Below are 27,474 nucleotides of genomic sequence, written 5' to 3'. Positions count from 1 at the left end.
GGTCGCGGCCCCCCCAAACCCCTGAAACCCCCGCAGCCTCCCCAAGGGCGAGGTCGGCTACCCCGGCGGCATCTTCGACTTCCTGGGCTACTCCAAGGGCAACCTTGAGGAGCTCAAGCTCAAGGAGATCAAGAACGGCCGCCTGGCCATGATCGCCTTCCTGGGGTTCGCCGTGCAGGCGCAGACGACCGGCACCACCCCCCTGGCCAACCTGGCCGCGCACCTCGCGAACCCGTACACCACCACCGTGCTCACCAACGAGCACGCTCGCCTCCTGTAAGCGCCTCCTGCGCTGCGGTTTCAGGGGGGGAGGGGTGTGACTGCGCGTGGGCCCTTAACGGGCCGGCGAGAGGGCTGCAGGCTTGCGGGTGCGAAAGCGGCGTGTGCAGCGTCGAGCGCGTGAGCACTGTGTTTTCTGTTGGGTGGCTGGAGAGCGAGAGGTTTTCCTGATGACACACGAAAGGCTTTGATGCACATATGATAGTGTGTGTACATGTAAAACGCAGGCTTTCACCGCTCAGGTCTTCAAATATGGGGGACATGCAGACATGGGTTTGACATAGTCGGTACCATGAGGGTTTTCGCAGCATGCAAGCACATAATAGTTGGACACACGAGGTGGTCAACAGCTGCATCGCTGTGCTGTGGTGATGTGAGAACGCTAGCTCTGGTGTGCTTGAGCGCCGCAGCGCACAACCGTATGGTACTGCTGGGTCTGCAAACCCCGCGCCAGTGCAGCCCCCCTCTATAAACACGGTCATCACAACCTGACAACGTCTGAATTAGCTCGCTACTGCGAGCTTTCGTCGCGAACTCGATCTGTTGCCGAAGCGCGGTGACGTGGTGTGTCGACAACATCTCACAAAACTCATGGAAGCGAACGAAATCCTACTCTCATGCATCTACCAACACAACTAGTCACAATCGCAATTATCCCTTGACAACAGACGCACGCCCGTCGCCGCGACGTTTCGCTTTGCGTGCCCACCTCGCTCCCTTCCACGCTGCCATGGGACTCCTCGGCTGGACCCGCAGCGACATCCCTAACCTCAGCGGCAAGACCGCACTCATCACCGGCGCCAACAGCGGCATTGGGTTCGAGATCACCCGCCAGGCGAGCCGCGGTGACGCGCGCCTGCGCGGGAGCCTCGTCTGTCTGTCGCTTGGCGCGGCCGCGACTGCCGAGGAAAGCTCCGGTGTCGCACTGAACTCCCTCGTGCGGCCCCTCCACAATTCTCAAACCTCGGCCGCAGTTGGTCGAGCATGGCTGCGAAGGTGCGGGGCCTGAGCTGCTGCCCGCCTCTCCAAGGGTCTTTGTCCGGCGCCCCTCGCTTCGCCTGCACCGCCCAACCGACCGCCCCCCCCCCACCCTGCCAGCTGGCTGCCTTCGTTGGCACCTCGCTGTTGCCGGCCGCTGAACCCGTTTCATGCCCTCGCCCGGGGTCAACTGCTCCAATCCTGCGCGCCTGCGCCCCCACTGCCCCTCCCGGTGCGGCGAACCCTGCATCGTCCGTCATTGTGTTACGTCCAACCCCACAACACGCCCCACCCCGCCCTACCCCTACCTATACCCCCGCCCTTCACGCCGCAGTCATAATGGTGGGGCGCGATGACCAGCTCGTGAAGTGGGCCGCCAGGTGCGGGGAACATCCTGTCTATGGTGCCCAGAATGCCACGACCCCATGTATCTTTGCTGTTACTGATGCGCTGGGTCAAACCCACCGGATTCCAGACTGAGCAGCAGCGACGTGGGCCGCCTCGCTGTCTCGCTGGATGCCGGACGCACCTCTTTGCCTGCGGTCCGCGTGCACAGGGGCCGGCTTGGGCAGCTGTGAGCTGGCAAGCGTCGGGGCGTGCGTGCGTACGTGCGTTGGTGCTCATGCACATGCATGCGTTTTTCCGTGCGCGGGTGTGCGCTTGCATTGGGCGTACCTCATTCTGCGTGCCATCATTGTGACATCATGCAGGGACATTGAGGAGGAGTTTCCTGGGTGCCGCGTGCACCCCAAGGCCTGCAACCTGGAAGACCCAAAGCAGGCACGGCCCAGGCGTCAAGCGCGGCGCATGTTCGCTCAGCGAGATGGAGATGCGTGCGGCGGCTCCTGCGGGCAGCTCAGAGCTGCTGGGATGGGCTGCATGCAGGGAAAGAATGCATGCTGGCACACCCATTCTTTCCTAGCTGCAGTGCGGGGCCTGGCTGCGAAGCCCTTCTGTTGGGCCCTCCCGCCTGAACCAGGAAACCCTAACTCTACCTGAATCTGGCGACCCTGAATGATGCAACTCTGCCCAGTCGACACGGTTTGGGCGCGTGCTGCGTGAACCCCCACCCTCTGCTTTTTTTGCCCCCCTGTCCGCTCGCAGGTTGAGTCGCTGGCAGAGGACATTCTCAGCAGGAAGCTTCCCGTCAACATCCTGGTGCTCAACGCAGGTGAGAGGGCAGGCATTATGGACAAAGGCATTGTACGGGATTCTGGTATGGGTATCTGTTGGCAGGTAGGGGGACCGAGGACGTTAGTCGTCGCAGAGGTAGGAGGCGGGGGCACAAGGGCGCTTGCGTGGCAAGACAGGGAGTGCGTGCATTGGTGACGCATTGCATGTCAAGTCTGAAAATCTGAGGGAAGGCAGGGTGCAAGCTGTCTTCCCCGCATGACAGGGGCCTGCATTTCCAACCCGAGACAAAACTTTTGGCAGCAGTCGACGCTGGGGCAGCGCGCTGCTGGCTGACGGCTGCCCGCACGTCGTCCTGCCCCCCACCGCCGATCCACAGCTGCCGCCGCTCGCCCCGCTCCTTCGTAGCACACAGCTCAATGTTTTGTGCCCTTCCTGCGTACTGACAAGAAGGGATGATCGACCCCTGATGTTGACCAACCAAAACTGCCCGCAGGCCGCTACCTTGATGCCCCGTTTGCCACCACCAAGGACGGTTTCGAGCAGACGCTGGCCACCAACTACTTTGGTCACTGCGAGCTCGCACTGCTGTGAGGGTGCCGGCATCGCTGCTCACGCTTGCAGGCAGCAAGGCAGGCCGACGCGCCAGGCGGGACGACGGGGCGGCTGCTGGCGCCGGCGCCCTTGCGACAGCCTTTGCATTCGGGGCAGTCCAGCGCATTTGCCAGCTGGTGGGGCGTGCGGTCATTCACACTGTTCCCATGCACGTCCCAAGGCCACCAAGGCCAGTCACTAAATGAGGGACCCACTGTGCCTGTTCAACCGGGTCAGCAATCTGATCCACAGTCCTAAATGCAAACCAGTGCTGAAACCTCGAAAAACAAAGCCACAGCTGTTTTACTTTGCACTCTCCACCGGCACCCCGCCCATCCAGCCTATGTATCGTTTTTGAGACCTGCAACGACTCATCGCCCCCGCCACCAACCCCGACGGCAAAGGCTTCTGGACCACATCGCCGCCAGCGGCCCTGGTGGCCGCATCGTCACCCTGGCGTCACCCGCAGAGCAGTTCGGGCGGGTGGACCTGAGTGACATCAAGGTGGGCCAGCGGGTGACATGGGTGTGTGTAGGGGGTGCAAACGTGTGCTGCAAACACACAAGCAGGCACGCGTTGTTGTGGCGTGTGGTGCTTATAATTCGGCAAGCTGTGAGAACGGATGCGGGGCATGGATGGTCTGCTGTGTTGTGAGGCACTCGGCGGTCGTTCAAAAGGGCGGTTTGCAGGTTGGCGCAGGGCGGCAAAGGGCTGCGCAGGGCGCAGATCACGCCAAGGTCTCCCCAAACACATGGTGTGCATCTGCTCACCCCCCCCCCTCCGCCTGCCTTCCTCTGACTCCCCTCCCCCCCTTCGCTTCTGATGCGGCGCGCATCCCAGGGATCCAAGCTGGGCACTAGCGGCATGCCCGCCTACGGCCGTTCCAAGGTCAGTTCAAGTGGCGAGAGGAAAGGGGCACCCCTCAACCTTCCGCCCTGCTGGGGAGAGAGTGCATGCCTGTCCTGCGTGCGAGGGAAGGGCCGCGAATGGGTGGCTGCGGCTCCCCCAACTCCAAGCTTGTCAACACACCTGCATCCATGTGCAAACTCAACACTGTGTCCTCACCTCACCCAAAACACACAAGACCATCACCCCCTTCCCATCCAGGTGTCTCACGCCATTGCGCCCCACACACACCGTCCCCATCCCCATCACCATCACCATCTCCATCACCATCTCCATCACCATCACCATCACCATCACCATCACCATCACCATCACCATCACCATCACCATCACCATCACCATCTCCATCACCATCACCATCTCCATCCCCCCCACCCCCCACCTCCTACCCCCATGCACATGCACATGCACATGAATCCGGCATCAATTCATTAAACCCTGCAGGCCATGCAGATCATGTGGAGCCACGAGCTGCAGCGCCGCCTGAGGCTGGCTGGGAAGGACATCGACTGCTTCGCAGTGCACCCAGGTGGGCGACGCGCTCGCGCCGGTGGCGGCTCCAACGCCGGCAGTGGTGCGGGCCTCGGCGTCAGACGGCAGGCGTGTGGCGGGGACTGGGGTTTGGCGCGCGAAGTTTGGGCGGTGCTGATTTCTCGCCATGGCGCGCGTCGCGCCACAACCATTGCACGCTCCTCGCAGCGCCCCTACTCGGTCGGCCCGGGGGCCTTACCCGGTCGGTGCTCCCCCAAACCGGCACCCTCCACGCAAGTCCCACTGCCTCCGCTTCCCACCACCACAACCGCCACCACCATGCCGGCGTCCTGTCCCTCTGACAGGCATTGTGGCCACTGGGCTGCCCAACAAGGTCGACCTGTCCTACCCCGCCGGCCTGCTGACCTACGTCCAAATGATCCTAACGGGTCAGAGCCCCCTGCAGGTGCACGGGCGCGCGGCGACCTGCCTTGCGCTGCCTGCCTACCTGCACAGCAAAGCACGCTCACCACAAACAACAGGGCCTCCGCAGGTGCAGTGCTGCCTGCCATTGCTGCTTGGCAATGGCGAAAACGCTGTGCATTGGTGCGGCACCCTGCGAAGAGCGGAAAGCAAAGACGGAGCTGCGCGCACCGCGCCGCGCTCACGTGACGCGACAGGGTGCCCAGAGCGCGCTGTACGCGGCGACTGCGCCGCAGCTGCACGGCAAGGGCGGCATCTACATCGGGGCCCCAGGTGCGTGGACTGTTGCCCCCCCACCGCCGGCCCCAGCAGCCCGCCCCATCACATGCACCAACAGTGCTGCACCGACCTCGGACGCCCGGCCTTTGGACTGCGCAGGCGTGCCATCACCTGCCTCTGGTGTCTCAGCAGCCGGCCCCCCTTGCACTCCAAGCGGGACCACCCCGCCAAGCCGGCTGTGCACGCGCATGCGGCATGACCCCGCTGCTGATAAGCCACTCGATTGCCCTGTTACACCCTGCTGTGGCCGCCCATCCCCCCTTGAAACCCCCAATCCCGACTGAAATCATCCTTCCCCAATTCCACCGCACCGCTGCCTTGCACAACGGGGGCCAGAGCGCAGCGGGCGCCGGGCCAGCTCTGGCCCTTGCAATTCCCAACACCGTCCTGCCCCCTATCCCTGCAGTACTTGACCAACATGTTCCACTCAAGCGAGCGCTGGGCCCTAAACCCCGCCGTCTACGATTATGTGAGACGGCCTGAGGAAGGGTGGGGGTGCTTTGGCACCTGCGAATTGCCATAGTAGTGTTGCTTCTTTGCTGTATGTGATTGCGCCGTGCGGCGGGCGGCAGTCGGCTCGCCCCTCATGCATCACCCCTAAGCAAGGCAGTTGTCTCGCCTTGCAAAGCGTCGCATCACATGGCACCCCTCATATGAAGCCAAATTCAGTGTCACCACACATGGGGTTGCCCTCCCCTTGCCTGCCGGCCCTCACCTTGCAAACAATCTCGACGTCCACGTCCTCGGTATCCTTGTCACCCCTCCTGGCAAACCTCGGATCGCACGAAACCCCAAGGACGCGCGCATCAAGCTGTACGAGGAGACCCTCAGGGCCCTGCAGGAGGCCGTGGGCCACGCCCTGCCGTCCCTGCCTGCGCGGGGCCGCAGCCTTGCGGCGGCGCGCTGAGCGCGCCGGGCATGCCGCCGGGCACAGGCGCGGCCCGCTTTGCGCGAGCGGCGCCATGCAGCAGACGCGGGCCGGTGGTGGAGATTGGATGGCGACCTGCGTGGCAGGCCTGTGGAAACGTGCAGCTGGGCCAGCACTGCCAGCCGTCGCCACACACGGGCAGCTCGACACAGGCAATGGCGGCCGTGCTGCCTTGCTGCACAGTTGGGATCAACGAGCCTTGTTGATGGCCAGTGTGTGCCTGTTGCGGTGGCTCCCGCCTGTGCCTACAGATGCGGCAGCGCCCTGCCAATGGGCCGGCCCCGATTGCTTTGGAGCCCCTTACAGCCGTAGACTTGCCCTCATTGTTTGGCAGTGTGGCTTTTTGTGCTCATGGTTGTCATTACGTGTTGTGCTGAGATGGTGCGGAATGCAGCATGCATTGCATAAGGCAGGTGCACCCGATCTCCCCTGGGCAGCACCAAACCTTGCAGAGGCACCCTCCCATCAATGTGACCATCAATGTGAGCGTACACTCAGCATCCACGCCGTGGCTTGCGCACACATGCACATGCTCTGACGGAACCAACCCACCCATCCATGCACGCATCCTCTGGCGAGGGGTGCCTGGACGCGCAGCCTAGATCAGTGATGCCGTTTGACCATTGTAAACCTGCCTTTTCAAGGCGTGTATAGTAAGTTACCTTGAGTATTTGACTGTTTGACTGTGCTTGAGAGCACACGGCTGGGCATGCGTGCCAGCAAGCAGGCAAAGCACGAATGAGCTGAGGGTGGGAGGACCCCTGAAAAAGCAAGACAGGGAAGTATGCGGCCGGCGCGCGCTGTCCCTACATAGGCAAGGGCGAGCACAAGGCGCGTCTTGCAGCGCCGCAATGGCCGCGCGCAATGGCCGCGTAGACACTCTCTTCAAGGCAGGGAGGGGGTCGAGCGGCGCCCGTCACGCGGGCTGCTGCAGCTAATACTGGTGTGTGTGCATGTGTGTGTTGGGGGGGGGGGGCGAGGCAGCTCGCATCGCGGCGCAGCGAGGCAATGCTGAGCGCGAATGCAGCGACGGGGCTCTTGTTCGTACGTGAGTGTGCCGTGATAATCTCGCGACACGCCGCTCGAAGAAGTGGGGCACAGCTGGCCAATAAGCCGCCTCTAAAGTCAGGCTCTCTGTGGTGAAGCCTCACGGCTTGCACGCAAGGATGCGGGCCTGCCAGCAGGAGGCAGGGCGGCTGTTGCGCCTCGCTGGGTCTGGGCAGAAGGGCGCAGGCCCCTGCACATGCAGCAAGGGTTTGGCTGGGAAGGTTCAAGTGTTTGGAAGCGGGCGCGCTCTGTGATTGCAGCGCGCATGGAGGGCAGACGCTCGCGGATCAGAGCAGCAGGGGGATGAGCGTCGCAGTCGCACCCCGGCAAGTGAGAGGCGGGCGCGGCTGCCTGGCAGCGGCGCGGCCAGGCCCCTGGACGCTCAGGCGCCGAGGAAGGGCACTGGCGGCGCAGCCATACGGCGCTCCCGCAGTGCCTCCCAGTCAAAGCCGTCAAACCAGCCGTGCGCGCGCGCCTTGGCCACGCAGGGGCGGCCCGAGGGGTCGTGGCTCAGCAGGCGCGTCAGCAGGCAGCGCAACTCCTGCGCGGGCGAGGGGAGATGGGGAACGATGCACAGGATACGTCAGCCCTCAATAGCCACGCAAGGGAAGAATCAGGCTAGGCAGCGCCACACTCCCTGCCACCCCGAGTCAAGGGAGCGTCGGGGAGCGCGCTAGCTCTCTAGCGGCCCGTCGACAAGCAAGGTTCGCCCCCGTCCCAGCGGAGGCCGCCCCACCGCGAGCCGCGGTGCGCGTGCTGCGCGGCGAGGCGCCCCTCTTGTCGGCCGCCCGCAGCTCGGCGGACCACAAGGGCTCGCCAAAGGCTGCATTCCCAGCATGGGACCGCAGCGCCCGCACGCGCCTGTGAGAAGTGCTGCGGGAAGTCGAGCCCGCTGTGGCCGCCCTCGTCCTCCGCCCAGCCTGGCAGCCGCCCCGCAACCAGCTCCCAGAGCGTGACCCCAAGGCTCCAGAGGTCGGCCGCGCCACACTGTGGCAGCGCCGCCTTGACTGCGAGGGTTGACCGCCAGCGCGGGGGGCCCGAGGGTGGTGGGGTTGTGTGTTTGGCGGCCAGATTGCATGCGTTTTTTCCAGCCTGCACCTGCGGCCACTTGGCGTTTTGCGTCTGCAAAGAGTGCTTTAATCCAAGCGGGACGCACAGGAACGGCTGCGACCCACTCAAGCCCGCCAGCCAGCCGCCTGCTTGAGAACAAAAAGCTGCGCGCCACTCGGCTCTGCCGGCCTTTGCCCGCACCTTCGGGCGCCATGTACGCCGGCGTCCCGGTGCGCGTGGTGGGCGCGTGCCCCGTCGGGACGATGCAGCAGGCCCCCAGGTCAGAGAGCTTGAGGTATCCGCATGAGAACAGAAGCATGTTATCTGGCTTCACGTCGCGGTGCACCATGCGGCGGCCATGCATCCACTCCAGAGCCAGCAGCGCACAGGCCGCGTAGAAGCGGGCGGCGGGCTCGGCGATCCCGCCGCGCGGCAGCGGCGGCGGCGGCGGCGGCTGTGCGTCTGCGAGCGGCCGCGGGGCGGCGCAGCGCTGCGGGTGCCCGCTTGAGAGCGGCGGCGGACGCGCGTCGGGCTGCTGCACGGCGTTTTCCAAAATTGTGCCGTGGCGAACGGAGTCTGGTTGAGGGTCGTCGCTGCTGACCGCGATCTCAATGACCAGATCGCCAGAGTCCACCTGCTCGCTGCCGCCGTCCTCTCCCTCGCCGTCCTCTTGCTCGCCGTCCGAGCCCTCCTCACACTCCGGCTCGGGCTGCTGCTGCGTGCCGTGGTGCTGCGGTGTGTCGAGCAACAGCCGCTCGGCCAGGCTCCCATGCTCGGCAAACTCCAGGAGCAGCAGCATGTGCCCGCCCCTGCCGGCCTTTGCAGCGAGCAGCTGGACAACAAAGGGCGAGCCTGCGCAGTGGGCGTAGGCGGCCTTCTGCTTGGAGAACATGCAGGGCGGCGTCGGCTTGATGGGGCCGCGCGCGGCCTCGGCGGCGGACGACCAGCGGGAGAGGGCGCAGGGCGGCGCCGAGGCCGGCAGCGGGGGCGGGGGGAGCAGCAGCTTGCCGGCGCAGAGCTTGGGTGCGGCCGCGCCGACGGCGACGAGGTCGACGTACGCGTACGCGCCCTCGCCCAAGCGGCGCAGGACGAGGACGTCCTTCAGGGCCGTGCGCTGGATGGTGTGCTGCGGGTAGGTGCCGAGGGAGGAGGCGAGCGGTGCAGCAGCATCAAGCGACGGCTGTGCGGCACCAAAGCCAGCAAACGTACAAACAATCTGAGGCGTACCTGGTCAATGATAGTGGCCACCTCTGCCCCTGCCAGCCTGCAATCGCTGAGCATTTTTGGCTGCTCGATGATGCTTTCACGGGCTCCCTGCACGGGAGCCTCGCACAACACAGCCATTTTGCTGGCAGGTTTTGATGTTTGTACTTCGTAGGTGCGATGCTCCCGACTACATCGGCGTCGAAGGCTTTGAAAGGCGTGGTGCGATGCTGTTCCAGTCACGATAAGTGCTTCGTGGTTCAGTTATAGCATGCGGCAATGTTATCGCTGTCAAACCTGCAACATCTAGTGAGGACAAAGTGCAGGTAGCGTGATCACAGCCCGCCGGTTTTTGGCGGGTGGGTTTGCTGGCAACCGCGAGCAGCTCGCTTTGTCCTGCAAAGTGGCTCAGCAAAAGCTGCAAGTGCAGTTGAAACTTTAAATTGATGCAATCGTTGTGTTGCAGGTTGAAGAGTGCCTCCAGTATCTGTTCAACAACGCCAAGCCGCCAAGTGACTGCACCATTGTCACCCCTGAGCATTAGCGGCCCCACCAAATCCACCACCGGTGTCCAATACTTTATTTTGGTCTATTCATGTATTAAAGGGCAGAGTAAAGCCATTTATCACTTCGTGCTGGCGCGGCCGGGCATTCGTGCTCGCTCTTCACGCTCCGGCCGGAGACCTCATAAACCCAGCGCAGCACCTGTGTAAATATGGCAGCGGTGCCTTCACCGACCCTGCTGGACAGGCTGGTGCTGGCACCCATCAGTACGGTGGCGCCGCTTCAGAGCGGCACCCAATTCCACAACACTACGTCGCTGCAGCTGGCGGTGAAGCAGAACACGCTGGGCGTGGGCTACGCTGGCGCAGGGTGAGCGGCGGTGCTGCTCTTGCAAATATTTGCGCATGGTTGGGCCCAACACTGCGGGTGGCGCCAGCGGCCCCTTCTTCAAGGGCCTCAATCATGGGGGCCCAAAACATGAGGGAGCCATGTCTGCACCCCACAACCTTGGGAAGCCTGCCCTACACCTGGTACCACGACCAGCCACGTGCCTCATCTGGACTGCACTGGACTCGGCCGACTGGACTGGACTGGGACGGCCGGGATGCCAGCACCTCCCCAGCCAGCCAGAGCAGCTGCCACGAGCCCAATATTCATCTCCTTCAGAGTGTTTCTGGCGTAACTTCCCTTACACCGCCCCCGATGACAACAGGTTTCTGCTGTTCTACTACGTCGGGGTGTCTAAGGTGCTGCAGCAGCTAGGCGTCATAAAGCCAGGCCACACGAAGATCGCCGGCGCCAGCGCGGGTGCGAAAGCGCCCCACGCTGCGGAACCGGCAGCGTGCCCACCCACTGCACGCACCTCGCGCGCCGCATCGCGGACGTGGCTGCATCACCGTCAGTAATCCAGCAGTGTTTTTACCGGCCAGGCCTCTCCTTAGTGTCGCTGCTGGCGGCCAACTGCAAGAATCAAACGCAACACAAATTCAGCCCCGTCCTGGACATTCCAGTCAACCTGACCCCCACACACCGTGCGCGCGCCCGCCCTGACAGGCATCTTATCCGCCGCCGTTGACTATGGCTTCGTAAGTCATGACGAGTTCATCAAGCTGGGCAAGGACTTCGCCGCCCGCTGCCGCGCCAACTATAATTGCGCCGGCACCCTGGGGGACGAGGTCGTGCGCATGGCGGACAAGGTGATGCCGGCAGACGCCCACATCCGGCTCAGCAACATGTCGGTGGCGTACATGGCGCTCAGCACGCCGGCCGGGCGCGTGGGGATCCCCGAGGGCGACTACGTGACCAAATTCAAGAGCCGCCAGGGTGAGCCGTGCAGGGGGCCGGATGTGCCTCCATGTGGGTGTGCGGGGCTGCGGCGGCGGCCGGCTGGAAGCGGGCAGTGGTGATGACCTCAAGAGCCTAAGGACTGCTGCATCAAGGCGGCCACTGGCGCAGCTGTGGAATGCTACAGAGTTGGGCTGTTGATGTGAATTGTTTGGCGAGGATTGTGTGGAAAAGCTGGGGCCAGTGGTTGAGTGGAGCGCGCGCTGCTCTGATTGGCCGGCGACCACCGTGCTGATGTGATTGCACCGACCAATCCCCCTGCAGACCTAATGGACGCCGTTCACGCAGGCGTTTATGGTGAGTGTGGACCACAAACAGAGGTCGGCTCGGCCCCGCCGTGCGCGCCAGGGCCACTGCAGCGCCCCGCACAGCCGCGCAGCGAGCGCCCGAGCTGCCGTGCAGCGTGCCGCCTGCGTGAGTCAAACCTCTGGTCTGAGAGGTCAAACATCAGGGTGTGCATTTTGCTCCTACCAACCACAGTGCCGCTCTGGTCTGGCCCCGATGCCATGACAAAGTTCCGCAACGAGACCACATATGGTGAGCACGTCGCCCAAAACCTCAGCAGCCCTGAAGACACCCTGGTCGATCAGTTTGGAGTATTCTGTGCAGTGGTAGCGCCAACTGTGCTTATTGACTTCGGTGCGGCGTATTATGAAAGCTGTGGGATCTGGCCATCATGCGAACCCTGTGCTGCGCCTCTCAACCCCCACGCCCCCGCCGTTGCAGACGGGGCGTACCGCTCCCCGATGCCCTGCCCGACCGGCAACACGACGTACTGCATAAAAATGAGCGTGCTGCCCCCGTGGACGACCGCGGAGGTGCTGCGGGACGCCATGGACCCTAGGGTGTGGCCAGAGCTGCTGCAGGTGCTCAACGTGACCACAAAGGCCAACCCAGTGCGGTTTTTCCTGGAGGGCATCAGGAACCGTGTGATGCAGCCCGACCAGCACTTTGGCAAGCTGGCGGCGGCGGGGTACACGTACGTGACGCTGCAGGCGCGGCTGCACCAGCTGGCGGGCGGCGTGGACATCTGGCCGGGTGCGTGGGGTTCGGGGGGTCGAGGAAGCTTGATACAAAATTGTTGGGCAGCATCGTCAGAGATGTGGTCTGAGCAGCTAAGGGCATTCAACCTGTATGAGCCCAAACAACCCACCTGCAACAGACCCGGGTGTGGCGGTTGTGCGAAGCAGCACCCCCAATTGGCACTCTGCAAGTGTTTCCAGGCCCACGCGTATGGCCATGCACAGCAAATCTCTGCTGCCTTTGCACGCCCTTCACCTTTGCCCAGGCAAGTGGGCCAAAAACAAGTTTTCCATCGTGCGCTGGATGCTGATGGTGCTGGTGAGGAGTTGTTGCGTGATTGCGGCCCCCGTTGCGACGCTTGCCTTGCCATGTGGCACCGAGCCGCGCCCAAGAGACGTCCTGCATGCATGCACCCCGCTGCAGTGCAGCGTGCGGTGTGCTTGGCTGGGTGCTGCAGCTAACAACTCAGTGTCATTGCTGCACACCTGAAGATCCCCCTAATGCTGCATGCGTCACAGCACCCTCTCCGGGCCCCTATCCATCATTGTGTTGCAGACGCCCCCTACTCCTGACGTCATCGATGAGATTGTCCAGATGGGCATTGACGACGGCCACGCATGGGCGCGTGACATGGGTCTTGAGCCGCCGTTTGCCAAGGCAGCGCCAGCAAAGAAGATGGCTGCAAAAAGCGCCGCGTCAACGCCGGCGGCCTCGCCCGTGGCAGCACGCAAGCCCGCTGCAGCGGGGCCGGCGCCTGCGCCCCGCCGCATGCTCATTTGAACAGCTGCGGTGGGCTGCGGACGGGAGCAGCAGCACCCCGAGGCAAAGCCCTGGCCCGAGAGTTGGCGTCCTTGGCTGGCCGTGATTTTTGGGCTGGCCCACGTGGCGCTCATCAGCACCACAGCTGGCAGGACTTCCTTGACCTCACAGGCAGCTCGGCAGACAGCAAGGCCGCTGTCCACACCAGTCTCGCATCACAATATTTCAGGCTGCGTTGCGCTGGCAGCAGGCCGCAGCGCCGACATGCGCAGGGCTTTGCACATTTGTTCCTATCAGCCGCGATCTGTAGTTTGGCTGCGACCCCAGGCAATGCAGGGGGTCCAGCGTTTCGCCCCTCCCCGTCTTCCTCCCTGATGCAAGCGCGGCGACGCGTTTCTGCACACTGCGCCTGCATGGGCTGCCAGCCAGCAACGCGTGCTAGGGCAACCGACGGTCCCATGACCTGTTCATCAATGGCGGCCAGCCACGCGTGCTGGACGCTCGGGGGATATTACACAGGCGCTGAAACAGGTAGACCTGCGATGTCTGTGGGGCGGGTCAAGGTCGTCAAACAAACCACATTTACACCAAAGCTTCGTACCTGGACCGTATTCACCACCGGTTTTATACCGCCGCTTCCTTTCAGGAATTTTATACCAGCTTGCTCATCCACAGATCTGATTCTGTTTGCACTCGTGGGTTTGGCCAATTCCCACGCTGCAGGCGCCGCACACTGCTGACCCTTGTGTTTACATGCCCAGCTGCAAAGCTGGGGTTCAAGCGCTGAAGTGCGTTTGACCATTTCGACCAGATCCACGTGTGCCTCTCTGAGAACATCATTATCTTGACTGCTCCTCGTCTGTGTGTAAACGTTTTGATTTCTGAAACGTGTGAGCTTGTTCGCGAACACCCAAACTTTTACTCTCTGCGCACGTTCTGTCTTCGCTGCCTGCCAGCTCCCCCACCTGCACCGCTGCCGCACGCCGCCGCAATGACAGGCGCCGCGACCTCCTCCCAGTTGCCGCGCCACCGCCAGCCTGCGTGAGTCCGCGCCACCGCTGCCCGCATCTGCGTAAGCTCGCCTGCGCCCCCACCCGCGCCAAAGCCGCGCAGCAGCCGCTGCAGCTGCCCACTCAGCTGCTCCGGGCTGTCGAAGAGCAGTCCGGTGACGCCGTCCTCTATCAGCTCTCCGATGCATTCGTAGCGCACAGCGCAGACCGGCAGTCCGGCGCCGAACATGTCCACCACCTGATGGGGACGACACGCATGAGTCGAGGAGAGAGAGAGGTGGAGACGTGAGTGTGTTGGTGTGTGCTGTTATGGTACGCAGTCGCTGGTGAAGGCAGGCGCAATCAAAGCCCGCGCCCGCACTGCAAGGTAGTTTCCTGGGAAACAGCGGGCCGCTCCTGCAGCCAGCGACAGCCACCAATGTGGGTGTCTCTTCCACCCAGACCGAGCGCACACCGGTCTTTGCCAGCGCCTCCCACCTTCATCGGAAGATCCAGCCCCGACGACGACGTGTGCAGGCATACCCCCAGATCAGCACACCCCAGCAGCACCGGGTAGTCCCCCGGCTCCAGCCACACGCTCGCAAAGGCGCAGTGCCGCAGCTGCAGCCGAGATATTTTCCCGAGATACTCCTCCCGCTGGGGCCCCCGGCCCGTGATCACAAACAGCACGTCCGGGAAGCTGCCGGCTGCTGGCGATGGGGCGGCTGCGGAGGATGAGGAGGCGCCCACACCTGCTGCTGGTGCTGCTGCGGCTGCTGCTTTTGCTGCTTCTGCTGCTGCTGCTGCTGCTGCGTCGTAGGCAACGGCCGCGTCCAAAAGGATCCCAAAGTCCTCATCGGGGGTCCAGCTGGTGGAGCTCACCACGATGGCGGGCAGCCGCGCCGCGTCGCCCCCGGCGCCGCCGGCGCCGAGGCATGAAACCAGGTCGCCTGCCTCCTGCTGCGTGGCGCTGGCCGCGCCTTTGCTGCCGCCGCCGCCGCCGTCGACCGCGCCGCCGCCGACCGCGGCGGCGCGCAGCTGCGGCGCGAGCCGCGAGAGCGCCGCGCGCTTCTCGCCCGGCGACAGCGCTTTGAACATTTCGGGCGGCCGGTCGTACAGGACGGCCGCCTCGACGCCGAACTCGCGCCGCAGGAACGCGCGCATCGCCTTCGTCACGGTGAAGTGGGCCGCCGCGCAGCGGCCGAGCAGGCGCTCGTACGACCGCGCCAGCGCAACTAGCCAGCGGCGGCGGCCGTGCTTCAGGGCCAAGATGGAGTACGCGAGGTTGTGCCAGTCGATGACGAGCGCCGCGCGGTGGCGCAGCGCCGCGAGCCAGAGCACGGCCATGACGGGGATCGCCGGCGGGTTCTGCATGAGGATCGCCGCCGGCCGCGGCAGCGCGGCGAGCGCGGCCCACAGCATGAGCGCCGCCTGCAGCGCCGCCTTGGCGAGCAGCGACAGCAGCGTCGGCAGCGCCGCGACCCAGGACGGCGGGGCCGGCAGGTAGTGGAGGTGCACATTGGGCGCGTCCAGCAGCGGCTGGATCGGCGGGGAGCCGGGGGACGCGAGCACGCGCACGTCGTAACCGGCGTCGGCGAGCGACCAGGCGTGGTACTGCATACGCGGGCTGCGGCCGAAGTCGCCGAGCACGACGACCCACACAGTTGGGTTGGCCATTATCAAACTATCTATTCCATCATGCGCCCGTGAGGCCTGTGGTCATGTGCGGGTGCGACGGTGGTTTGATACCGGTACGGTGTGATCTAGGCTTGCGTGCAGTTGGAGATGTTGCGTCAAATGCAGGGTTGATGTGTGTCTGCACACGGGTGTGGAGGGATCGACCTTGAGAAGGCTTGGGGTGGCAGCACCATGCAGGGAGGGTATCATGGACTTCATGGCTGACTGCACAGCCAGCTCCCACCCCTCTCGGACAAAGCGGTATGATAGGATTTGTGTCTGGTGTGTATAGCCTGCTCAGCATATCACTCCCTCCCGTGACAGCAGTAGTATATGTATGCGGGTTCAGGGACAGTTTTCACACAAGGGACTCTTCCAGTTGAGCGTTTTCCATCACTTTGTGCACATTTCCCATCACTTTGTGCACAGCTTCAAGAAAAAACCAAGTCACCCCCTGATCGCTGTACCCCATGATTGACTGCCATAAGTGAGTTTGGTCGTGGTGCTGGTTGTCGTGCATGCCTGGCTGCCAGGCAGCTGCCACCAACACAGCAGGGGCCAGCAGCTGGCCCTGCATGCCTACCATGCACGCAGCCACCACATGCTCGCCCTACTACCAGCAGAAACGTTGCTGCCCCAGCTGAAAGCCAGCAGCCATGTCAAGGCCAGCTAACCATAAGCTCCACTGCAGCAGCACGCGCACGCAACATAGCTGGGTGTAACAAGGTCACCACGGTGGCCATCCGCCTGCACACAGAGCCAGCATAGACCAACACCGCCCCAACACACAAATATCCCCATGCTGAATATGGGCAGACTCACACCACCTGCAAGTCGTCAATCGCCATCGGTCGACCAAGCCCATGCACGCTTGACCGCCCAGCCATGAAGGAAATAACCTGTCGGTGCTGCCCGGAGCCGCGCACATCCCAATTCATGACTAAGCATTCGTGGGCAATTCATGGAGGGCGTAGCATGACATTTTAGGCAGCACGTCAGCTGTCCATCACCAGTGCTAAACCAGAGATGTGTAGCAACGAGCGAACATGACATTGAGAGAGCGCCCCGCGCCCGCGCCCCCGCGCGCCTTGCATGTATGTTGCAGAACACACGCAACAGTCAAACCTCAAGGTTACCCCCTTCTTAGGGGAAGTCGTGTCAACAGTCAACATGTTGAATGTCATGTCACCATGTGTGAAACTGACGTTGTGAGGTTTCTTGGGCTTCCGCGGCTCCCGGTGTTGCTGCTCTTGCTGTGATGGCTGCTGGTGCCCGGCTGTGTGGAACAGTAGGTACAGCTGCCTCAGCTGTCTTTCTCAGCGGATCCTCCTTGACCCGCTTACCTGCGTGGTCCAGGGCATGAGGATGCAAGCGTCGATGAAAGGCACTGGAGCAGCCGGAATGCCGAGGCGGGTCCGGCAGCACCGTGGCAAAAATGATCAGCAGAAGCAGTGTGGTGTTGCGCATGCATGCCACGTTTGTGCCCCTGCAACGAGGCACGCGCCTGCATCACACCACGGGCCATAAGTACCAAGCTGAGGTGCAGCGTACGTGCCAGTTGATCGCTCAAGGGCACACTGTTGAGCGGACGGCCGCCGACAGCCCGCCCCTCACCTTGCATCGCGCAGGTAGGGGCCCGGCAGGTGGCGACGAATGAGCAATATGGCCCGAAATACAATAGGCAGCATTGTAGGGCACACAACACACAGACAGCATTGTGTGGCAAGAAAAGGCACAGCTTGACGCGTACACGCAAGTCTGACAATGCCCACTTGAGATGTAAGAAAGTGGTTTGCAGCAGGCTCGCCACGACAGAACAGACATGTCAGATGCAGCCCATGCTAGGCAGGCCCTGAGAAGATGCATGGCATTTGGCAGAGACGGTAAGCAGCGCATTTGACGACTGTTGCATGCAGTGGTGCCACACGCACAAAGCACACCTTGCCGCCCCAGCTGTTTCTCCAGAGCCTCTATTCGCGCCTCCAGGTCTTTGGGTGAAAAACAACACATGTGCAGGGAGGATGGAGGACAGAGGGTAGTGAGCAAGGAGGGCAAGAGGCCAAGCAGGGAGAGAGGCGCAGGAGTATGGAAGCAATGTCAGCATGGGCCCTGCTCGCCTAATCCAGTCCGTTGCTGGGGTGCAAATACCACAAACACACTCACTCATGACTCTTCCAACTGCGCAGAAGGAATTCGTGCAAGCATGCACATCCGGATCCGTGCTCACAACCCTGCAGAGGCCTCGCCCACAGCAACCCTTCTCATGTGTGGCGCCACTCCGGAGGCCACCATATGGCAGACAGGGACGGACAACGTGATCGGATACCAAGCCAACATATTTCACACAATGCCACCCAGGGTGCAGCGAAGAACTGGGGGTGCAACAAACTTAGACCATCGAGCCCCTCCACGCAGCCCAGCAACGTCTGCTGTAGCACCATCCCGCAGGCCCGAGCCCCACCCAGTGATGCGGCAATTGTTTGTGTGTGCTTGCTGCAAACTGTGCTCAGAGCTACATGGCACGCGGCATGACATGGCCACGGAGTCGCTGCAGCACGCGCCCGCCTAGAGCACGCGCCCACGTCGACGTGAGAGCAGGTGGCCGCTCCCAGGCTCCGGCATATCGTGGCAGCAAAGGCAACGACCCCCAAACAGTGGCGGCCACATGCTGAGCGCAAGCCCCATGCAGTGACACTTGTTGCAAGATGTGCGATCGCCTCACCTGTTCCTGCTCCTGCTACGCCTGGAGGCAGAGATGGACGAGGTGGTGGACAGCCAAAAGCAGCACAGGAGCACGGCGAGGGAAGCCAGCAGGTCGTGAGTACAAGGTGCAAAGAGGGGGAGAGATGTGGTGAGAGATGAAGGGCAGGGCAGCAGTAGCAGTAAAGCAGCGATAGCTCGGGCAGGGAAGTTGGGATGGGTGGGGTATTGCACGTTTGGCCCCCCCCACCGGTGCTGCAGGGCTCTGTGCTGCTCAAATGGTTGTACAAAACAGGTGGATTTGTGCAGATGTCTCACGCATGGTTTTGCAATAGAGTTTGTTGTTGAGGCTCAGCATGTCATCATGCACCTGTGTCCGTGCCCTGCCTACGCGATGCACAACCCAGCCCCACCCAAATGTTATCGCATGGGCAGCAGCTTCTGCTGCGGCAGTGCTGACAGTTGCCACTGACCGAGTAGCCCCGCCTGCATGTTAATGGCATCCTCGCTGCTGTGATTGCTTGCTGTCACAACCCACTGGACGTGTTGCACAGCAAACGCACCTATCCTATAAAATCTGTACTGCCCTGCATCCAGCGTGTCATGAGTCGTCATTGTGAAGCCATCTTCCGCCATGAGTGTGCCAGGACCACGCTGTTCCAGCTCAAGCAGTACAGTTGATCCAGTCTGTGGGGCCTTGAAGCGCATCAGCTCGTTAGAGCTGTCGCCATCCAGGACGAGGATGGCTAATGGGTTGATGTTGCCGGAGGCCATCTGTTGAACCCTGTGGTAGGTAGCAGCCATGCAATTATGTAAGAGAGACGTATCTAAGTACTCCAGTAACACAGGCAGCCGTGCCAGTAGCACGCCAATGCCCCAGACCCAGCCTGCCCTCTTACCCGACAGCAATGCAGGGGCCTTCAGACTCCTCCAAAGACAAGCTGCAGCGCAACACAAGGCCAGGGTTGATCAATACTACCAGAATGAGAGCCTGCCTCCAAGTTTGAGGCGCGTTGTGCGTTGCTGTTGACTGCATTCATGCCGTCAGCAGGACTGTGAAGTCTTCGCAAGCAGCCAATGACTACAGTCCCATAAAGCATGGCGCTGCAGGGGCCTCAGCCTACATCCCTGGGTGCCTGTTGGACCCAACCAGCGCACCACACCTGGCCTTATACCTGTACTTCTAGGTCCAGGTACAGGGGAACGGCAAACTTCAAGCGGAGGCCGCACGGCCCAGCCGCGGGAGTGGAGGACGCGGTAGGTTCAAGGGGAAAATGTTCAAGAAAGCAAACGGACGAGTTCCTGACAGATAACCAGGTGGTGTTTACCTTATCATTCAGTTGGGACCAAGCTTCCTGTGACAAAGCAGTAAAGCAGGCAATGTCTGCAGCTCCTCAGCTGCTGCACTCAGGGGCAGTGCAGCGTTCCGAATTGAATCTGGCACTTCGGTAAACTACCACTGCACTTGCACATCCGCCTCAAGAGCCATGGCCCTCACGCACGCACAACGTACTGGCTGATATGCGTCTCTGTTACGTCACGGTGTGGCTGCTCCCTGCCGCAGGGTTCAACAGATGGCGTCCAGCAACAGCAATCCATCAGCCATACTGGTGCTGGATGGCGACAGCTCCAACGAGATGATGCACTTCAAGGCCCGACAAAGTGGATCAGATGTACTGCATGAGCTGCGAAAGCGCGGTCCTGGCTCATCACTCGTGACGGCAGATGGCTTTGCAATGTCGACTAACGACACGCTGGAGGCAGGCAGGGCAGCACAGGTTTTACAAGATAGGTGGGTTTGCTGGGTACAAAACGTCCAGTGGATTGTGGCAGCAAGCAATCCCAGCAGCGAGGACGCCATCAACAGGCAGGTGGGGCTACTCGGTCAGTGGCATTTGTCAGCACTGCAGCGGCAGAAGCTGCTGCCCATGCGACAGCATTTGGGTTGGGCTGGGTTGTGGACATCGCCCAGGCAGGGCACTGACGCAGGTGCATGGCATGCTGAGCCTCAACAAGAAATTCTACTGCAAAACCGCGTGTAACACATCTGCACAAACCCATCTGTATTGTAGAACCAATTATGCAGCACAGAGCCCTGCAGCACCAGCAGTGGTGGGGGCCAAACGTGCATCGTTTCAGAGGCGTTTTGCCAGGACTTGGCCCGTCAGTCCCCTTGGGAAGGCAGGTGTTTCCCATAATGAAGGCTCGTCCATTGCTGCTGGTGAAGCTGATTAAATCACCGGACAACATTGTGTGTCAGGCCCGATGGAATGTCAACCGTGTTATGGTGTCAACTCAACTGCAGCATAATTCGATGGAGGGGTCTGACTGGATCACACGTGTCAGTTGAGCCATATCGCCTTCTCAATGGTAACAGGACAGTGCATCGCGCGTGCACAAACGTGCGGTTTATTGGCCGAGGCCGACCCTGTAGTGCCGTGGCCACATAGAAAACAGCACCAACCGCCACCCCAGGGCGGTTTGCCGGCCGGCGACCGGGCCCTGGTTCGCTCACTCAGGTGCAGCCACACAACCCGATGTAGATCAAGTTTGATCATCTCATGTGTGCTCACCTATCATAGCCACTGCTCTGTCTCGTGTGTCGCGACGGTGAAGTCAGCAGTGCATCCCCGACTGTGCATGGGCGAAGCTGCCCTGCAGCGCTCGGTGTGCTCGCGGCTGAGTGCTTCCCGTCCACGTCACGCTCGCCCATCAGTCTTCAACATACAAAGGCCAATCGTCCTGCTGAGCTTGGTGTCATATCTTTGGCCTTTGGTGAAACACGCAACCAGCCCTCGTGTCATTTCCGGGCCGACATGAACCATAACCTCTTTCTGCCTGATGAGGATTTGGATGATTGGATTTCCGGCGGGGAGAAGCCCGGGAGTGAGTTCGGGCCTGCGCGACACTCACTTGGAGTGTGGGTGCGTGATTGTCTGCGTCGGCCTCTCATAGACCTGGAAAGCGCTTTAATATCAGTCTGACGGCCTGAAGGTTGCCTCGCTGCCGCCCACACCGCAGATGGGTGGCCGCAGCATATCGGCGCCGTTTCGATTTCGCCGCTGCCATGCGATCCATACTCGCCGGTTGACCCCGACCACAACAACTTGGGGGGTGCCGTAGCATTTGACAGGAGCCACTCGCTGGATTTAGGCGCATGGGCGCCTGCCAGCATGGACTGCGGTAGCCCACGGCTAGGTGAGACTGAGCTCAGATCATTCAGATCTTTGCTGGGCTCACCCTCACCTACTTGCCGCATGTTTGCGCCTTACCCCTGACGCCGTCTAGTGAGGCTCAACAGCATGATGGGGGCTCCAGCACGCTACCTACCTTCCAAGAACCCATTCAAGCATTTGTTGGTGCGTGCTCGCAGCCCACAGCAGTCCACAACCGCTCGCACTCGCTCATCATCCCCGCCGGCAGGCGGCTCCTTCTCGCGGCAATTATTTTCGGCGATGGCCGTCTCGCCGCGCGCCGACCCGGACTGGGGCAGCTGGCTGTGGCAGCCCAGCGTGCCCCCGCCGCGGCTGCGGCTTCAACCCTCAGGCTCGCTCAGCGCCAACCAGGGGACCGCCGCGGCTGCCGCCGCCGCCGCGGCCGTGGCGGAGGCGGCGGCCTCCGCGGGGGCGCAGGCTGCGGCGGCGGCAGAGGTGGCAACTTGGTCCCAGCCTGAGGGGCCCGGGAAGGGCGGCGGCGATGCCAATTTTACAGGCCAGGCGCCACCGGGCCGCCCGTTGTTTGAGGGCCAGCACACGCCGCCGCCTGGGCAGCTGCGGCGGCAGCTGCGGGACCAGCAGCAGCAGCAGCAGCAGCAGCAGCAGCAGCAGCAGCAGCAGCAGCAGCAGCAGCAGCACAAGGCGACGCAAGCAGCAGTGCGTCAGGAGGACGAGGTGCAGCAGCAGGCGCAGGTACCCTTGAAGCTCATGCCAGGCACCAAGCTTTCAATGGCGCCGCCATCCGCGCAGTCCCCCAAGCAGCCATCCAAGCTGTGCCTGCCGGCTGCTTCCCTGCAGCCCACGGCAGCGGCCTCCGCTCTGCAGCAGCAGCAACAGAAGAAGGCCTCGGTTTCGCAGCAGGCCCCGGCGCAGCCCCTGCTTCTGCGGCAAGAACCACCACAGCTGCAGGAAGTGCCCTACAAGCAAGAGCAGCAGCAGCAGCAGCAGCAGCAGCAGCAGCAGCAGCAGCAGCAGCAGCAGCAGCGTGGCCCGGCGCCCGGCACTCTGTTGTGGGGCAAGATGTCGCTCTTCCCGTGGTGGCCCTGCCTGGCGCTGGCATCGGACGACGCCGCGATCCCCGCGCCCGCGCGGGAGGCAGCTGGCGGCGGCTGCCCCGCGCTTCGCGTGCCGGTCAGGTTTTTCGGGCCTGGCGCAGAGGTGGGCGCCTCGGCCCCACGCGCCGGATGGACGCCAGGGCTCCTAGGACGCCCGCGTCATCCGGGCGGCGCCGCGTTTGCGGCGCCGCCACGAGCCTGCCTGCCTGCCTGACGCGGCACAACAAGGCGAGTATGCTGGCGCCCGACTTGAGTCCGACCTTGCACCTGTTGTATTCTTTTGCACCCGCCCCGCCCCGCAGGTGTCGTACCTGGAGCCGCGAAACCTGTCCCCGTGGGACCACCCGCAATCCGCGGAGCGCGCCGCCCGCTCCAAGGCCGCCGCCTTCGTGCGCGCCGTGGCCGAGGCTCGCGCGTACGCGGACAGGGACGTGCTGCCAGAGGCGTTTTCTGCGCCTGCAGACGAGCTGTATGGCGCGGCGCCGCCGCAGCAGCCGCAGCCGCCTCCGGCGTTGGCGGTGCAGCGGGAGGAGCAGCACTCGCCGTCAAGCCCGCGGCAGCAGCAGGGGCACGGGGAGCGGAAGGCGGGCCGCAGGCACAAGGTGGGCCGGCAGGGGAAGGGTGTCAATGTCTGCGCCGGTGATCCTTGGGTGCGCAAGAAGCATGAAGTTGCTCTCTGAGGTGCTATGATGATTATCAATGACAGGGCTGGCCAACGCACCCGGGCACCCTCCCGTTCAACCCCCTCTCGGCAGGCGGGCGCCGCGGCACGCGCGCCGATCAAGGGGGCGCCAGGGCCAAGCGCGGCGCGCGCCACGGCCACGGGCAGCCGCAGCCGCGGCGGCAAGCACGGCACCGGCGGTCCGCTCGCGACTCGGCGCGCGCAGGCCGCCGGCAAGCCGCCGCTCAAATCATAGTAGGCTTTGGCAGCACCGCGCCTGGAATATGTTCCGCCAGCCTCGAGCCCTTGCGCGTCGCTTGGCCGCGCTCTTCCACCATGCATCGCTGCTCACCACGACCCGCAAGGCCCGTTGATCTATAAACAGTAGGCGTGCAGCGGCGTCGCCAGTGCTGGTGTTGGCGGCCTGGCGTGCCATTTTCTTGCCCCCTTGCAGCTCTGCTTTTTGCCATGCGGTTGTTGCACTCCCACCGGCAGGCCGATGGGAAGGTCTCTACACACCCTTGCAAATAAATCACGCACGGCCTGCGCCTGTATGCTCGTTGGTGACAGGTTGTCTGGCAGGGGATAGGCATTCAAACAAGCGCCCTTGCCTTCAAGGCAGGCATCTGAAGAAGTTCTTCAGATGGTGATGACTGTGTTGTGTTCCGTAGTGGGGCCAACCTCAATGTGTATGTAACCCGATTGTTGGGACGTAATTCAGCTTGGTGGCGGGCGTGCGGAGTCACAGCAGAGCGGCGCTGCAGGTAGGGGCTGGGCAGAGGTTGGGCGGCCGTGAGGATAGCAGCGAAAGTGCTTTGAGGGGTCAGGGAACAAGGCGCGGTTTGGGGGGGTGCGCGCCCCGACCCATCCCCTCAATACGTCTTCGCCGCTGCCTTGCCCTCACAAGTATGCCCAGCAGCGTCCTCATCAACGTCATCTGTGCAAAATGTGAATAGGCTGAACCAACAGGGTGCGTCGCAGGGCGACTCGTCCGGGTAGTCAGCGGCGGTGCGTGTGGGCCATGCGCTTCTAATGTCGCGTCGCGTATCAGTGAGGTCTATATGACTACATCATGCATACGATATCCTGCGAGTTTAGGGATGCCTTTTCGCGCTCTATACGGTGATAAACGCAACTCCACGTTCTGGCAGGACGAGGAATCCTGTCTTGGCATCACAAGATTAATTTATCCACCACAACATGATCGAGTCAGATGACGCACATTTTGGAACACGTTCCATGTTCGGCTGCCAGGTCAGAACCGCCGAGTGGAAGCTAGGCCTCGCTATGCAGAACGCCTCCCTTATGCTGTGGCAGACAATCAAGACTAAGAACGCATGCATTGCGCACTGCAGGTCCTGTCTACTCGGCTGACAGGGGCATCGCCGGCCTTCACCAAAGGAGCCCGAACGCGCAAGGTCGGCGGCCCTGCTTTCGACCCCCTGCAGCTGGGGCATGCCTCGCCAGGACCAGTTTACAACGTCAGTCCAGGCCTGGGCAAGTCACAGGTGTGTACGGCTGTACCAGTCACCTTCAACGCTCGTCGCTGCTTTGTGCTGCAGCGTGATCTGGCCTCATAATGTCTGCGCATTGCAAGCCGCCTCTGTATAAAAGGCTGTGTGTCGGCAGCACGGCGTGACCAATCCCCAAATGCCGCCCGCGTGTGTCGGCTCTGTACGTGCACAGGTGCTGTCGCGGTGCGCCAGCGCGCCGGCAATTACTATCAGCTGCCGAGATGCCGAGCATAGGAGGCCTGCCAGTCCTGGCCCGTGTGACTACAAAACCGACTTTCCCACATTGGGCCAGCCGGTGAGCCGCTTCACACGGGGGAAGGTCCGGGGGGCGGTGAAAGTCCAGGGCAAACACCTTGCGTGTATCATCGCCAATGAGGGCGCCGCCGTTTGTGGCGCTGTCGCGCGCAGGCGCCCGTGGCGCGGATGGCGACGGCGGCGGTGGCTCGCATAGGGAGGGAGCGCCGCGCTGCCTGCGAGCCGACGCGGCGCCCCCGCAAGGGTCTGTCCTCTGACCCTGTGCTCGTAGCCCCCAGGTTGGCGCACGTTGTGTGATCGACAGAGATACGTTTGTACCGAAACGTGTATTGGATACCATCCAGAGCTGTGTAGCAGGGGATCATTTCACTGTCATTGCCCCGGGGTGTGCAACTGCGTCGGCGACCGCGCTGGATTACACAGGTGTCAGAGGAGTTTCACACGGCGGCCAGGGCGGGTGTGCATGCGTGCAAGCAGCACACGCAATCCCGCAACCTCTGCCCTCACCTTTGACACCGCAGGATGCCTGTCGGGCACCTCGGCGACGCGCCGAAGTGGACGTTTCATGGTGGTAAAGCGCGCTCGGCGATGCTGCTGGGCTGCGGGCTCGCGGCGTCTGACGCGCCGAGCTACGTGCGGGGCCCAGCGCCCGGCAGCTACGCGGGGGCGGAGCGCTCCGCGTTCGGAAATCAGGTGCGCGAGGGTGCAGGCGTCTGCGCCCCCACCCCTGACTGCCAGCGCATGGCCGGTGAAAGCTGCAGCAGCCCTTGCTTGCCGCGAACGTGCGTGACCTGCTCCTGCTTTAAATGGGGGTGAGCGGCCTCGTGCACGTCTGGCTCCGCAGGTCTCCAGTGAGGCGACGACGGCGCCCTCTGTGCGGCTGCCAAGGGCCAAAAGGGACGCGCACCTGAAGCAGGCACTCAGTAGGGCAGAAGAGCAGGTGGGTCCAAGCTGCTGCCAGCGGCTCATGTGCGCGTGTCGCCGCAGCGCTGGGGGCGGAAACTGTACTTGTGCAACTTGGGCTGGAATGCGCCGTAACACAAATAGTGAGGTCGCGGCCCAGCCGAGCGCCAATCGCAACATTTGCAGGCACTGCTGTGCACTGCCAGCCGCGGGCCTGCATTGGGCCAGGCGTCGAGCCTCGGGCGGCAGGTGCTCAGCGCGCACCGGAGCACGGGGGCGTGCTCCTTTGGCTCCAGCGGCCGTTTCAGCGACCGGGACGGCGCTGCGGCGCCGCGGCGCCAACGGGATGGCAGTACGGGTGGCCGGGCATCCCGGGGAGGCAGTGCCAGCGGCGGCGTGGCGCGGTCGGGCAGCGCAGGCGCGAGCGGAGGCAGCAGGGTTGGCGCGCTGTCTGTACAGCATGGGCATGACGGGGTGCCTGGACCAGGGACGTATTTGGTCTGAACAGAAGGCGATGCAGGCAGGTGTTCTAGTCAATGCAATGCTTGGGGCTCGTCAAGGAGTTGAATTTGCGCACAGGCGGCTCGATAGATCGTCAAAGCACGCACGATCGTCGTAGTGACAGAAGTCAAGATCACTGAGTGAGGCAGTGAGGGCATTGCGCCACGACAGTGACCTAGAGCTGAAGAAAATATCACAAGTGCCTGTATACATCAAGGGCGTGTGTGGCTCGCGCTCCCGGGACGCTGTCGATGCTGCGTAGGTTGAGCGAGTAGCTTGGCAGACGGGCCCTCCGAACGATCAGGTGAAGCCCAATTCACGTTGTACAGCGCGTCCGTTGTCCCTAACCATCACCCTTCATAGCCCATTGTGCCAGCGCGCTGCGATGGCACTGCACATGCGCCTAGGAGGGCAGCAGAGGCTGGCTGGGGCCCGCAGCAGTGCTCCATGTGTCCGTTCGGCACCTAGGATTGCCACTCAGATGCGGGCCCTCGGGGAGATGGGGCAGACCGGAAAGGCGGACCTGCAAGAGCGGGGCAAGGCGTGGGTGGAGTCGATGCTGGCGCGGTTCGGCCCCGCAACGGACAGGGCGCAGAACATCACCACTCTGGAGTTTGAGAAGCCGCTGCTAGAGCTCGACAAGCGCATCAAGGAGGTCAGCCATCCACCGCCCCCTGATGGGCTTTGACGCGAGCGTTATATTATATCCCGTACTCAGCCCGCTCGTTGCGCTCCACAGGTTAGGAAGGTTGCAGAGGAGAACGGTGTGGATGTGAGCCAGTCTATCGCTGAGCTCGAGACGCGAGCGCGCCAGGTGCGCGACGGGGCGCCGCTGCTCGCAGCGTGCACACACCCGGTGGTGACGGCGCATCCACTCCGGGGCAGCTGCGCCCTCGCGACTTCGATCGCTCAAAACCCGTGCTAATCAGCGGGGTCACATGTGCATACTCGCCCCACCGAGCCCCTCAGCTACCCGGCAGTCGCGTCGGCCCTCTCCACCTCCCTCTCCGCCCCAACCCCCACCC

The 27,474-nt window shown here is 62.8% G+C and overlaps 6 protein-coding genes across 6 annotated transcripts; 4 read left to right on the top strand and 2 right to left on the bottom strand.

Annotated features, from left to right (window-relative positions):
• Positions 1-148: 148 nt before the first annotated feature.
• On the top strand, positions 149-5,570 carry MNEG_3339 (dehydrogenase/reductase (SDR family) X chromosome-like protein; the record flags this gene model as incomplete). The annotated part of the gene is made up of 10 exons (XM_014048189.1): positions 149-276; positions 1,036-1,150; positions 2,362-2,428; positions 2,885-2,978; positions 3,387-3,486; positions 3,823-3,870; positions 4,333-4,417; positions 4,725-4,825; positions 5,040-5,115; positions 5,554-5,570. The coding sequence occupies 10 exons, from the start codon at positions 149-151 to the stop codon at positions 5,568-5,570; spliced, it is 831 nt and encodes a 276-aa protein (XP_013903643.1).
• Positions 5,571-7,478: 1,908 nt separating this feature from the next.
• On the bottom strand, positions 7,479-9,427 carry MNEG_3338 (SNF1-related protein kinase catalytic subunit alpha KIN10; the record flags this gene model as incomplete). The annotated part of the gene is made up of 4 exons (XM_014048188.1): positions 7,479-7,637; positions 7,940-8,103; positions 8,348-9,272; positions 9,374-9,427. The coding sequence occupies 4 exons, from the start codon at positions 9,425-9,427 to the stop codon at positions 7,479-7,481; spliced, it is 1,302 nt and encodes a 433-aa protein (XP_013903642.1).
• Positions 9,428-10,064: 637 nt separating this feature from the next.
• On the top strand, positions 10,065-13,000 carry MNEG_3337 (hypothetical protein; the record flags this gene model as incomplete). Its single annotated transcript, XM_014048187.1, has 8 exons — positions 10,065-10,222; positions 10,566-10,660; positions 10,907-11,176; positions 11,462-11,494; positions 11,678-11,734; positions 11,924-12,235; positions 12,486-12,538; positions 12,776-13,000. The coding sequence occupies 8 exons, from the start codon at positions 10,065-10,067 to the stop codon at positions 12,998-13,000; spliced, it is 1,203 nt and encodes a 400-aa protein (XP_013903641.1).
• Positions 13,001-13,490: 490 nt separating this feature from the next.
• On the bottom strand, positions 13,491-15,645 carry MNEG_3336 (beta-1,4-mannosyltransferase; the record flags this gene model as incomplete). Its single annotated transcript, XM_014048186.1, has 3 exons — positions 13,491-13,525; positions 13,945-14,227; positions 14,467-15,645. 3 exons carry the CDS (start codon positions 15,643-15,645, stop codon positions 13,491-13,493), a joined length of 1,497 nt encoding a protein of 498 aa, XP_013903640.1.
• Positions 15,646-21,800: 6,155 nt separating this feature from the next.
• MNEG_3335 (hypothetical protein) lies at positions 21,801-23,532 on the top strand (the record flags this gene model as incomplete). Its single annotated transcript, XM_014048185.1, has 3 exons — positions 21,801-22,718; positions 22,918-23,217; positions 23,371-23,532. The coding sequence occupies 3 exons, from the start codon at positions 21,801-21,803 to the stop codon at positions 23,530-23,532; spliced, it is 1,380 nt and encodes a 459-aa protein (XP_013903639.1).
• A 3,398-nt stretch (positions 23,533-26,930) lies between these two features.
• MNEG_3334 (hypothetical protein) lies at positions 26,931-27,137 on the top strand (the record flags this gene model as incomplete). Its single annotated transcript, XM_014048184.1, has 1 exon — positions 26,931-27,137. The coding sequence occupies one exon, from the start codon at positions 26,931-26,933 to the stop codon at positions 27,135-27,137; it is 207 nt and encodes a 68-aa protein (XP_013903638.1).
• Positions 27,138-27,474: the final 337 nt, after the last annotated feature.

The sequence above is a fragment of the Monoraphidium neglectum genome (genome assembly GCF_000611645.1).
Source record: "Monoraphidium neglectum strain SAG 48.87 unplaced genomic scaffold scaffold00416, whole genome shotgun sequence".
In the NCBI taxonomy this organism is placed as follows: domain Eukaryota; kingdom Viridiplantae; phylum Chlorophyta; class Chlorophyceae; order Sphaeropleales; family Selenastraceae; genus Monoraphidium; species Monoraphidium neglectum.
The sequence above is the reverse complement of the archived record's forward strand: the minus strand, read 5'-3'. Positions and strand labels throughout refer to the sequence as shown.